The sequence below is a fragment of the Gymnodraco acuticeps genome, unplaced genomic scaffold (assembly GCF_902827175.1).
Source record: "Gymnodraco acuticeps unplaced genomic scaffold, fGymAcu1.1, whole genome shotgun sequence".
Taxonomy (NCBI): Eukaryota; Metazoa; Chordata; class Actinopteri; order Perciformes; family Bathydraconidae; genus Gymnodraco; species Gymnodraco acuticeps.
Window position 1 is genome coordinate 550,328 of NW_022990905.1, and position 13,390 is coordinate 563,717.

Sequence of the window (13,390 nt, forward strand, 5' to 3'; positions counted from 1 at the left end):
AAATGTGTCATTATGAAATACAAGTCCCCTGAAATAAATAAATGTGTCATTATGAAATACAAGTCTCTTGAAATAAATACATGTGTATTTAAATGTACAATGTATACATATGTATTGCCTCATTTATTTATTTCAGAATGTATTTCATAGGCATATTTATATATATATGTATTTATTTAATTATTTATGTATTTATTTAATTTTGGCTTAAATGGCATTCCATAATATGCTCTGGCATCTTTGCTGTTTTTGGTGCTTCAGTACACCAGGGACTGATCCGATATCCCCCTTAATGCTGTGAAAGCTGAAAACCTTTTAATGGCTAAATAATTGTAATAGCAATAATACCAATCAAGGTGGTGGTTACAATTCGAAAAATCCAAGAACACTGTTTCACATTTTGTTTAGGAATATAATTAGATTAGGAAAGTAGTAAAATATATAATAGAAGATATGTTATCAATATATTTAACTAAGAAGCTTTTTTACTAGGTTCCAAAAAAACTAAATATAAGAAAGAAACATTAATACTTTTATCTATGTCTTTTACAGGCAAAACTTGATGATATCACTGTCATAGACAAATTACAAGGTAAATACAGACTAAAAAACCTTCTGCACTTATATTCTTAGGCAAGATATACATATTCCATGAACCACTTATCCCTTAACCTTAGGAAGAAAACCGTCTGAAATATTAAAAAATGTTTTAACATACCCAAAATGAATCAGATGTCTTGTGTTTGTTTACATTTACATTTATTGCCTTGCACACGACTAATTGGTCTGACTAGTACAACTGTGCCTCAAACAATTGCTGGTGTACAGACTATAATGCGAAGGACATTTATTTGTAGAACACAGCAGAGTGGCAGCTTTCTGCCTGTCTGCTGTGTCTTGGAAGAAGGTCCTCCATATGAATAGCCAGTGGGAAAATGTCCTCACATCATGGCAGAAATAGTTGTTAGGCAGGCTGCCAGACTGAGATAACACAGGAGGATGAAAACAGATGGAATGAGCACGCCTCTCACTGGGGCAAAAGGTAGAAAAAAATTGGTTACAACCCCACAGTTCATCCAAGGTACATGAACAAAAGCAAACCCAAAGTAAGCGATAATTCAACGAGTGTCTAACAATAGACCGCATCTATAACCGTTATCTTTTGATATTTATCGTCACTTGCGTTTAAACAGCAAATGAAATCCCCCATCTTCACCCACCCACACACATCACACCCCTATTGTGCTATAGGAACTGAACACCTGTTTCATTGTGGAGCTAAAAAAAAAGAATGGCTGTTCAGATGTCTCTCTGAGAGACTGTTAGTGTTCCTGTTACTTTGCAGTCGTTTACACCAGTAGATATGCTGCCAGCAGCCATTTTTGTTTTCTAAATGTCAGTTTACCAATGTGTATATACTAACAAGTTACATAACAATTTAGTTTTATTGTTTTCGTGAAAGATTTTTCATTATTAGGTATATTTCTCAATACTTGGACTATTGTTAGTGAAATATTGAAGAAGTGGACTGACTACATGTTTGTTCTACAATGTTACCTTTTTTTTAAGGGACACAAATGACAAGAAATACAGTTTCTTTAAATAGCCTTATTATCATTTGAGCATGTTTGAATTAATATATTTTGCCATTGGAACAGTTGAAACATATTGATAATATAATGTTGTCTCCAAAGCAACAGTAGTAATGGCTTTTCGATTAATTACAGGAAAAAAGAAGCAGAATAAGTATGAATTTGTTGCATTTATCCTCAGCATTGTTATTAGCAGCCGTAGAGCGTGTTGATCCTCACGATGTCCCAGCGAGACATGCCCCTCCTCTGGCCGATCTGGACGTTGGGGTTTGGGATGGGGGTGATGGAGTCCTTCCCCCGCTGGATGGAGAAGGCTGTTCTTCCATAGTGCATGATGGAGCTGTAGTCGTAGGGGGTGTTCAGGTTGTTGGTGTCGTGCCTTTTGAAGTTGTAGGCCATCTGCGGGTTGATGTTCTGCCAGTTGATCCTGACGTGTGAGTCGCGGTCGCTCCTGGTCTGTTCGTGCTGGAAGCCCAGAGCGTGATTGATCTCGTGCTGGATGATGCCGTCGTAGATGCAGCCCTGCCTGTTGAGAGAGAGCACCTGTTTGGCTCCCGCTCTGCCCAGAGAGGAGTAACATCCGCCCTTGTTCTCAAAGCTGATGTAGTCGTACTGGTTCCGACGGGGGACGAAGCGGAGGCAGGTCTTGCTGTGGAAGGCATTCATAGCGTTGGTGATCTTCTGTCTCTCCGAGCTGGTGAATTGACTGCTCGTGGTGAAGGGGATTGTTACCAAGCCGTTGGAGCCTTTCTTCCACAGGCAGTTCGCGAAAAAGCACTTCATGGCGTTTCTGGTTTTGGGAGCCAGCAGGTCTCCTTCCAGCAGGATCTCATCTGTGGCGTTGTTGGAGGTCAGAATCCTGGTTGTGATGTCGACAGTGTCCTCTTCGTCTTCTTCTTCTTCTTCTTCTTCTATTCCTTCCTCCTGGAAAGGAAGTGCCTGAGAGAGGCCGAGCAGGAGCAGCAGCAGCAGGCTGGCAGAGGGAGTCATCTTCAGGGTCGGTCTGGAGGCTGTGGAGCTGCTGTGGAGAGACTCCTTGAAGCTTGATGTTTGACTCAGTTCAGTCCAGGGTCTTTATACTCTCCTCTACAGGTGTGTCTGCAGGAGGATTATGGGTTGGTGTCTACACTGCTAGGCCTGAACAAACCTCTGAAGGGAGGACTCCACAGACAAACCTGCTTTTTAAACATGTTTGTTATTTCTGGTCATTAGATGGATCGCCTCAGCTTTTGTTGGATTTATTTAAGGAGACACTTTTCATGTTCCTCAGACAATAAGACCTCTCATTAGAATCTCTTTGCCAAACTAACCTTAAGAAAGGTAATGTAAGTTTAAAACTTGCAAGTGAGATTTTTTTTTCAAACATTTTTATTGATTGTATTATTTCAAATTCGCTTTTTATACTATAGACATACACTATTTGGACAGGAACAGATCATTTATGCCAAACAAATACAAACAGCATCTGAATATTTGGAGACTGATCTGTCACTGGGTCGACTCACACACACTCACTCACACACACACACACACACACTTAAGTCACAATTGGGGACACACATCTTTACACCCCCCCTTAGGGGACATCACTTTCTGAAGGGGTTAGAGAGATGCTGGTATGTGGAAAGTATTACTGGGAGTGCCAACATTATCAAAATCACTTGAGATTTTAGTTTAAAATAACTTTTATCCAACCAGAATTAAACCTTCAGATTGGGGACAAATCATTTAAATGTCCTTTTTGGGGACTCCAGATATACACAAATACACAAACTGATTAAAGTGACTTTTGGAGACCACACTTTCCCATTGGGGACACGAGTCATTAAATGTCATTATCAGCAGGGGTGCAGTGGGAGGTGTGTGGTGTAGTGGGTTGTTCATTGGTGTTTGGATCAGGGGGTCACAGGTTCAAACCCCACTGCAGTCAGCATGTCGTTGTGTCCCTGAGACACTTCACCCCAAACTGCTCCTGTGGGGATTGTCCACAGTATTGAGTATGTAAGTCGCTTTGGATAAAAGCGTCTAACAAGTGACATGTCATGTAATCAGTAGTGCTGTAGCGACGCGTCGACATGTCGACTTCAAAATATCGTCGACACCATAGACTGTATATATGGTCGCCACACACACGTGGGTCACCCAAAGCAACAAGCAGTTCGCAATCGCACTTCTAACACAATGGAGACTGAAACGGCTACCACCTCCTCCTCACAGGATTGCGCACGAAGCCCTCAAACGAAAACATCTCGCCCTAGGTCTTCAAAAGCATGGGAATATTTTAAAGTTAGTCCAAAACGCAAAGATATTTATATCTCACTGAGACTGCTGCTTGACCGGAAGCAGCAGCTAGCTGTGGTGGCAACCATTAGCAGCTAGCATTTGCTCTCTGATTTTTACATAAAAATGGAATTATGGATTATAAATTCAATAATTTGTTTATACATAGACGTTAAAAACCTATGGATTAACCGATTCAGCCGCGTTTTTTCTCATTTTAATGCCATTGAACACGTATTTTGATCAGATTGACAGCTACGGCGGTGAGACGATCTCCCTAGAAGCTCTGTGAAGGTACGTGTTGTGATGACTGTATTTGCTTCCCCTGTCGCGAGTCCGGATCACTCAGTGATGATACTATGTACCTACATAATCTGTGGAGTCTCAGCTTTAATCGGATATCTTGTATGTGCAGCTACGATAAGTAATAAGGGTACTTTTATCTTGAGTTCTGTGCCAATGGCCGTTAGCATTTTTCGCTCAGGGGTCATTTAGATAGCATTTTAGTTTGCTTCTTATGAGACTTGTGTTTTGTTTTGTGTTGGTAAACATGGTTTGTATCGTGAGTTAGCTGAGATTATTTCCGTTAATCTGGTATAACACATTAATAGGTTCTTAAATATTAAGATCCCCTGAGACACAGTATCGTGAAAAAAAAAATTGTTTACATTACGTTTTTTTTACATTACGTTTTTTATGAATTGAACAACAGAAAAATTATCGTTCGATTAGTCGACTAATCGATCAAATAATCGCCCGATTAATCGTTTTCAAAATAATCGTTTCCCCCCAGCACTAGTAATCAGCATGTATGCATTTTGTTGAGCTAATTTTAGTAAGGAGGACATGTAAAGTGGGTAAGAAATTCATCCTTTCACACTGTTCTCGAATAGATCCTGACATGTCTAAATAAAACTGTTTAACTCTATCAAGCTAAACTGATACATCTCAAATACATGAGCATAATGTAAAAACAAAATACAACTCAAATATATTAGCATAATGTAAAAACCACAGAGATTATTCGAAATATGGGCGTGGACCAAGCCCTTAATAAGTAGCTCGCCAAGCAAATCCAAAATGTAGAAAATACACACACAAAAAAAGGAAATGTAATTAAAATTAGCTACCCTAAACGAAACCTCAATCATAGCAAACTATCTACTTACTACTACTCTATAACGCCCCTCCTTCCCCCACAATGAATATTGACCAATCACGTATTGACTTGATTTGCGGGACCAGCGTTGCAGTCGGGAAGTAATGCAATGTGGAGCAGCACATCATAAAGAGTTAGACCTTTCCTTCTGGCAGAATCAACACATCAGCCCCATTGAACAGCCTAGTCGTGCCAGCCTATACAACACATGAGGGGCAGAGTTTTACTGTGTGTGTGTTGCAACTTGCATATATATTTATTGCACTTGACACACACATACGCATGGCGTAATTTCCACTGGGGACATGTCCCACCCACTTTTCGAAATCCCGTTTGTGTCCCCCCACTTTACAAATATGTTTATTATAATTTTTAACGCAAGCCGTCATCGCCACGGAGGAGCACACAGCCTCTGTGAGCGAGACAGAGAGCAAGAGAGAGCACACCTTTATTTAATAGTTGAACAAAATAAAGTAAGAAATCATTTCTATTTCATTTTTATTTGTTCCGCTCATGGTACGCAAAACCCAATGTACAATAATTGCCAACAAAACATGTCTCAAACAAACAAACAAACACACCATTGAGCGAAAAGGAGCAGGGAGAAGAAATACATCTTATATTACCTGCCCCTTTCTAAATAAAAAAAAAAAATTGAAATAGATGGTCTGTCCTTCATATTTATTTTTCACAGCCAAACATAACATTACATTTAGCTGACGATTTTATCCAAAGATACATAACAGTATCTTAGGATAATAAGAGAAACAACAACAAAAAACATATTTCCCACTTGACGGTTAATGGAAAGAAACAAAACAAAAAACAACAACGTTTAAAAGGGGAGTGATTAGTAAAATATGCATAAATAAAAAGAAAGAATGCTAACTAGGTAACACAAGATAAGAATAAACAAGTTTAAATGATTTGTTATTGGTTGTGATCATATTCTAAAGATGTTTGGATTATTGAAAAGTATACAGCTCCCTTTCATCTGAGTGTTGAGAGCTGTATCCATAAATTCATTTTGTGCTCAAAAGTACACCAGATTGATGCATTTAACTTCTACATTCAAAAACAAATCTTCCCCCGGATCCCCCTAGAGCAGTGTTTCTCAAACTTTTTCATTCCAAGGACCACTTAACCAATACAAAAACACTCGCGGACCACCTAACTCCACAAATATCAAAAAACACATCGTTTTTCTAGAACAGATTACAAATCGCCTGAAAATGCTACAAACAAGTGGCAATATGTGTGATGACGGTGTTGCGCTGGGCTATATCATGCAATCGAAAGTGAAACTTAACCTCGCTCCATTGCGGAGATATTCCCGCGAGAGTGCGGAAAACTGACATTTATTTATTTATTTCAAATGTGAAATGTTACCAATAGACTCACGGACCACTAGGGGGCGCTCACGGACCACCAGTGGTCCGCGGACCACACTTTGAGAAGCACTGCCCTAGAGGGTGTGAGGTCCACCCCCAAATAAAGCAGTTTAAAATAATTAAATTAGGTTAAAGGTAAGCATATAATAATGTTAAAATGTGCTAAATATATACCAAAAAAAGTAGCTATCGACTTGTTCTATTTTTTGAAAGTAGCTCTCATCCTAAAAAAGGTTGGAGACCCCTGATCTAAATAAAACAAGTGTTTCCTTCACAAGAGTCCCATACAATGATACAAATGAATTTCATACTTAATCTGACAGACATGAAACGTAACTATCCAATAAAAACGTAAATGTGGATATAAAAACCTGTCAGTTTGTGTCATTCTTAGACTAATCATGTCCCTAGTCCCTAATCACAGTTTATTACATTCAACTTTTCTTTAATCATCTGAATACATATTGGGGTCACAGTGACCAGATGCATCTAAAGACAATGAAGCTCAAATATGAGCATAATATAAAAAACAACATACAGTTCAAAAATACATGATTATGAGTCCTGAGAACAGGCCTTCTTCGTGCATTTTGTAAAGTCAGGGTTTTATTTTGGAGGAGAATTGTTCAATTTGTCTTTTTTCCTGTATATCACCAGATGTAAAATGTTACCATTGAATTACATGCTTGTCATTTCTTGGTTTGATGTAGGTGTGTTGGTACGGATGTGGAAGAGTGGTGTCAGCTGAGAAATGTGTGTGTGTGTCTGGATGTACAGTGTGTGTGTACAGAGACAACAATATACAGTAGATTTGGTTTACAGCAATTTGCAGTTTTCACCTCATATCTCTCTCTCTGTCTCTTTTTCTCTCACTCCCTCATTCCCAAACTCATATACACTCGTACATATTAGACCTCCTTATACCTTGTATGTGTGTGAGAATGAGACAGGAGTAAGTGTGCTCTCATGGCATTTTGTTTTTCATTTGTGCTGTTTCATGTGTCTTGGAGGTAAACAGATGTATGATCTTGACCCAGCTTGACCTCCATGTTTTGAATTAGGTCAAGATCATACATATCTTTACCTCAAAAACACATGAAACAGCACAAATAAAAAACAACATGCCATGAGAGCACACTTACTCCTGTCTCATTCTCACACACATACAAGGTATAAGGAGGTTTAATATGCAGGGATGCAAACTCATCAGGTATGAAAAAGGTGACAAGGATCCGAGCCCTCGACCCCACGGAATATCGGTTTTAAAATTAGGAATAACATAGGATTTTAGCAGTCAGAACAACTAAAGCAGCGGTAATAATAACGCAAACGCCATAGTCACATCTAATAGAAATATATAAAAGCATTTATTTTAATTGTGTAGCAGTCAGTTTATAATTTTGGCAGCACTGTTGAACATTTTGAAAATGTATTTTGATGCCTATGTGCAAGGCTTAGTCTTTCTATCTTTATAGCCAATGGTGTAAAGTAACTAAGTTCATAAACTCAAGTACTACTTGGGTACAATTTTTAGATACTTGAACTTTACAAGTATTGTAATGTGTTGCTACTTTGTACTTCTACTCCACTACAATTCAGAGGTACATGGTGTACTTTTCCTCCACTACATGTATTTAATACCTTTAGTTACTCTACAGATGTGGATGAATGATGTGAAATATAATCAAGTGTTAAATCAGACTTTAGTTCCACCTGGAGTAAATCCACAAGCTACCCTGCAGTATACAAAGTCATTCAAACTAGCTGCACCTTCACCAGCTTTGAGAACACTTTCATGATCAATCATTATAAAACATATCATATATATTATTCTGAAATGGACCAATCTGCACAACGACTACTTTTACTGTCGCTACTTTCACTATATTTTGATGATAATACTTTTCTACTTTTACTTTAGGAACATTTTGAATGCAGGACTTTTACTGTAACAGAGTATTCCTACACTCTGGTACTTCTACTTTTACTCAAGTACACGATCTGAGTACTTCTACTTTTACTCAAGTACAAGATCTGAGTACTTCTACTTTTACTGTCGCTACTTTAACTATATTTTCATGATAATACTTTTGTATTTTTATTTGAGGAACATTTTGATTGCAGGATTGTTCCTACACTCTGGTACTTCTACTTTGACTCAAACCTGAGTACTTGTACTTTTACTCAAGTACAAGATCTGAGTGCTTCTACTTTTACTCAAGAACAAGATCTATACTTATACCACCTCTGTTTATAGCCTATGAAAAAAACTATTAGAAAACGAAGGCAAAAGCTAACGTTAGCAGATAGTGACAATGTATGCTAGCTAGCTCAACGATAATATTGCGACAGAAAAACTTTTCAGTGCACATCACGCTCTGCCGCTCTGCTCTGAACACCTGAACGGCCGTTCTAACAGCTGTTCACCAGCGGTGCAGTCTGTGCCACAGTGACTCCCGACCACACAGTTAATATTAACGAACGCACCCGTAGGTAATGTAGCTGCTCAAGCTAGACCATCATCGCGGCCGCAGATTACTCCGGGTCTCAGACCCCCCAAATACCCAAAAACATTTTTATTGCAGATCTACATGAATCACACACACGACCTATTTTGGATTCAAAACGGCGAATTTCGCCGAAAGGTGACAAGTTTGCATCCCTGTACATTTCTTTACTATGTTTAATCTGAATTTACTTTAAAATAAAAACATTCTATATTGATTCTGACTTTTTTCTAAAAATCCATCTCAGGTTAATGGTTTTCATTTATTTAACATTGGAAATGTATTAGTCTGTCCAAACTTGATGGCAACCTAAAATCCCTCTCTTTCCGCATCTCAGATAGAAGATATGATTGGAGACGACCAGCCAATAAGAATGGACCTTCTCGAGTTCTCCGATTGGTTGGTTTTGTGGCACATTTGTAACGCTGTGCCAACTTGAGCGCGCACAGGGTGGAAATTGAGCGAGGGAGAGAGAGCGCGTGCAGCGGTCTACTTGCACACGGAGCAGGAGTTTGTGAGACGGCTTAGAGTCAATTGTGCTTGCAAAATATATTTTTCTGTGCTCAAAAATGTTAAAGTGCATGCTCAATAACATTTCCTATGCTCAAAATGTTTCACTGCGTGTTTAGGATAGAGGCACAAAAATAACGCCATATGCCACAAGCAACAGTCGCCCAAGTTCGCGAAGTCTTTGCCTGATATAATCATGTCTGCTCTTTCTTGAACCGTTGAGATCAAACAGGTGCTGTCCAAACAGTTTTAAGGGCACATCTTGATCGAACCCGCTCTTTCCCAATGCTGGGTTCATCACCAGTTTCTTTTTTCCTTGGGCAGATTTTCATATGCTTCCACAATGTTTTTTTTAGCATATAGTCCTTGACAGTGAAAACAATGCACAAAGTCAATGGCACGTCTACATTTGCGTGGTCTGTAACAGGCCTGCAGCTCTCCAGCTCCCTCCCTCACAACATTGGCATTATGGGCAAAGTTCCCACGGCTTCTGATTATGCTCAACTGTTTTCGTCTTTCTTTTGAATTTTTTGGATGTTGGAATGCAATCGCAGCATCTGGTGCCTTCCCATGTACAGCTTCCAGGTGTCGTGCAATTTTGGCTGTTGGATGGAAGCAATAGAGACAGTAATTCCTCTTGTTGTACACACGGCGAGATTCAGAGTTAGATGGGGGCAAAACTCGGATTGAGTCTTCATCGATTCTGCTTTTTTTGTTGTGTGTGTTTGAGTTTTTCTTTAGTGGACTGGGGGATGTAATCTTTCTTTTCCTTTGTGTGTCCCAGTTATTTTTCTTAGAAGAACAATTTGGTTTGGCTGGAGATAAAGGGGGATGTCGCAGAGATGGCAGGGGCTTTTTTGGAGTCAACGGTATGTCTTCTTCTAGCTCAGAAGAATCTTCTGCAGTGCTGTCCGGAACAAAGTCAGGATCACTGTAGTTAGTGAAAGGCGAGTCAAGGGATGTTTCCATACATGAAGTAGCCTTGCAGAAAAAGAAAAAAATATGAAACAGATTTAGTTCAGCAGGGACCGATTCTGTGTCATAAAATACAGTAGGTCCTCCATTACTTAGTGCCATGCAGTGTTGATGTTTGGACTTTTATTACAGGTACTGTATCTCTTTTGGACGAGTGATATGGTATATAAGGCTACATGTATCTTAGTGTATTTAATTTAAAAACAGTAGAGATAAGTCAGGGAGAGTGGCATTGACCGGCAAACATTCAAAGTTACCAACACATCCAATTGGTTGGATCTGCAGATATGCAAGAAATCACGTTGCCTTAAAATACACCGGGTCAAGATGAAACAAATGGTGCAAAAGTAAGGGATTCCAGCACACATGATCTGAGACTAGTGCCAAAGCTTAATGAGCAGGGACAGCTAAATAGCACTTTACTTCAATACTAATTACGCAACAGCTGTAATTAAAGTTTAAAAGTCTCAAAATGCTACAACTACTGTCACAAACTGGATGAATGTGAAGTATTGTGTTAAAGGAGGATGAAAGCGTAATTAAGGAGCACTATTGGAGTGACTTTGATGGTTATTGGACTCAGGATTAATTCATTTGGATTCCCGCTGTATGAAGAAATTAAAGGACGGCGCGGAAGTGGAAACAATTCACAAAGTAAGCCGGATTTTGCCGATGTGTTTATGTGGATTCAAAAGTCGTAAATAATCTAAATGGAGGAGACCGATCTGATCAGAGAAACTGTGACAAATAATCCAACTGAAACCGGCATGGACAATGGCTATGTTTTAAAATGCGCTTATCCAGCAAAGCCTGGTTTGGACACTTTACGGGCAGAAGAAACATTTCTATTAAAGAAAAAATTATACATTTGTATGCCTTTAATAGCTACTAACTTGAATTTTTATTCAAATTAATTGATCAATTATCTGCGATCAGGTTGGGAACCACTGATCTACATGATTACAAGAGGATGGGCGCGGAGAGCAATTTCTGTCAGATGATCTGTTATACTCACAAGTAGTGCTGCGTACCGGTACACCGAACCGGTACTGGACTTGTAAAAAGTTTCGGTTCAAGTCCGGTTAAAACCGGAACGTCGGGAACCGGTGTTGCAGTATAACGTGAGTCATGACAACTGGCGACATTCTATTATTTTCGTCATAGGAATCCGGGGCGTGTACATTGAGGACCCATTGTTGATTCACCATGTCGATCGCTCGTTTATCCTTTACGTTCATCTTTTGCTATATTCTGCCTTCCTAAGATCACTTTGATGCACATTCAGTACTCGTATGTGAGGTTGGGGTGAGAGGTGGATATCGTGACGCTTACAGGGAGGTATCGAACATTACAAAGTAGGTGACTGTGTGGATGCCTGTTCAAATATATTGCAAACTTGAATAAATCATTTAAATTATATAAATGTGTCCGACTTTCATTTGTACATCGTTCTTAATGTGATGTATAGTAGCTCTGATAGCTGTCCATACCTTCAGACAGCCTAAAAGTAAAACACAAGTTTTTATTCACAGCCCGAACGCTCATCAACATGACTGGATCACTCATGACAAGTTGTGATCAGCTCCGATTAAATTGTGATATAAATGCTGTAGCTATTCTCCAGGGAGCACGTTTTTTTAATGAAATACCTGTCCCTCTCATCACAACAAGACTCTACACTGTGCAGGAAAAACAATTACATACATGAAAATAACCTTGATGCATGGGAATGAATCACACAAACTATCTTCCGTGGCTATACTGATGTCACAGTAACGGTCAACCACAGAAACGTAAGTCCAGCGGGCACAAGTTGAATACATATAAAACATTTGTACATCGTTCTTAATGTGATGTATAGTAGCTTTGATAGCTGTCCATACCTTCAGACAGCCTAAAAGTAAAACACAAGTTGTTTATTTCACAGCCCGAAAGCAGCATCGAGATAACTGGATCATCTGCAGTGTGGGCAAGTTACTTCCAAAATGTAATACAGTACATTACTTATTACTATCTTTTTTAAGTAATAGGCTACGTTACATTACAATATTACTGTCTCTGAATTTAATGACTTACACTACTTTTATATTAACCTACTTTTGATCACAAATACATGGATCCTGAGATTGAAGCTCAAGCCGGGACCAGTGAGATTGTTCTAACAATTTCCAATAAATGTTATTCTGAAACATAACTATCACTGTTGTCTTTCCTTCTATAAATGAAGCCAAAAATATGTCAAGCTGGCGCTTAGCCCTCCAAAAAGTGCATGGTTGCAACTTAGACAGTTAAGCATTTTATATCAGTGGGTCCTCATGGTGCAGACAGAATTGCTTAGACACAGGTGTCACATGACTTTAAATGTTCTGGAAAGTTCCTTATACAGCTTTAGCCTTTTTAAGTCCCTAAGTGACCACACTGAACATCTGGTGGGTTATGGTCCTTGTCATTTGCTTTTGTGTTCCCATAACAACATGTCCAAGATGTCCATGTGCCAGGCTAACACATGTGACAGAACTATCTACATTTGGAAAGGTTTTTTGTTGCTAAAGTTAACATTCAAGCCATTTAAGAATAAAAATGCTTACATGACATGTCATTTGTTAAACATTAAGCTGTCTTCAGCTCTTTTCTGATTCTGATTACATATAACCTGTTGTAGAAACATTTATTGATGAAATTGATATGAAACAAATACCATAAATATTGATGTGACACTTATGTCACATCGGGACATTAACCCTAAACATTCACAGTAAACCCGGTGTGACATATATGCAAAATTACAAATATGATTATGATCTGCTCAGTTAATTTAGCTGATTCAATTATATTTAGTTAACATATTCTTTATTATTCAATTTAAAGTATATTCAAACAAATGGAAACCAAAAAATCATCCTCATTAATGAAGTTATAAATAAGAGTTACTTTACAATTAAAGCCCAATGTGACACATATGTCACATTTCAGATA

The 13,390-nt window shown here is 38.7% G+C and overlaps 1 protein-coding gene across 1 annotated transcript; it reads right to left on the bottom strand.

Annotated features, from left to right (window-relative positions):
* Nucleotides 1-742: 742 nt before the first annotated feature.
* LOC117557812 (high choriolytic enzyme 1-like) lies at nucleotides 743-2,653 on the bottom strand. The gene has a single exon (XM_034233756.1). The coding sequence runs from the start codon at nucleotides 2,580-2,582 to the stop codon at nucleotides 1,782-1,784; it is 801 nt and encodes a 266-aa protein (XP_034089647.1). The 5' UTR covers nucleotides 2,583-2,653; the 3' UTR covers nucleotides 743-1,781.
* Nucleotides 2,654-13,390: the final 10,737 nt, after the last annotated feature.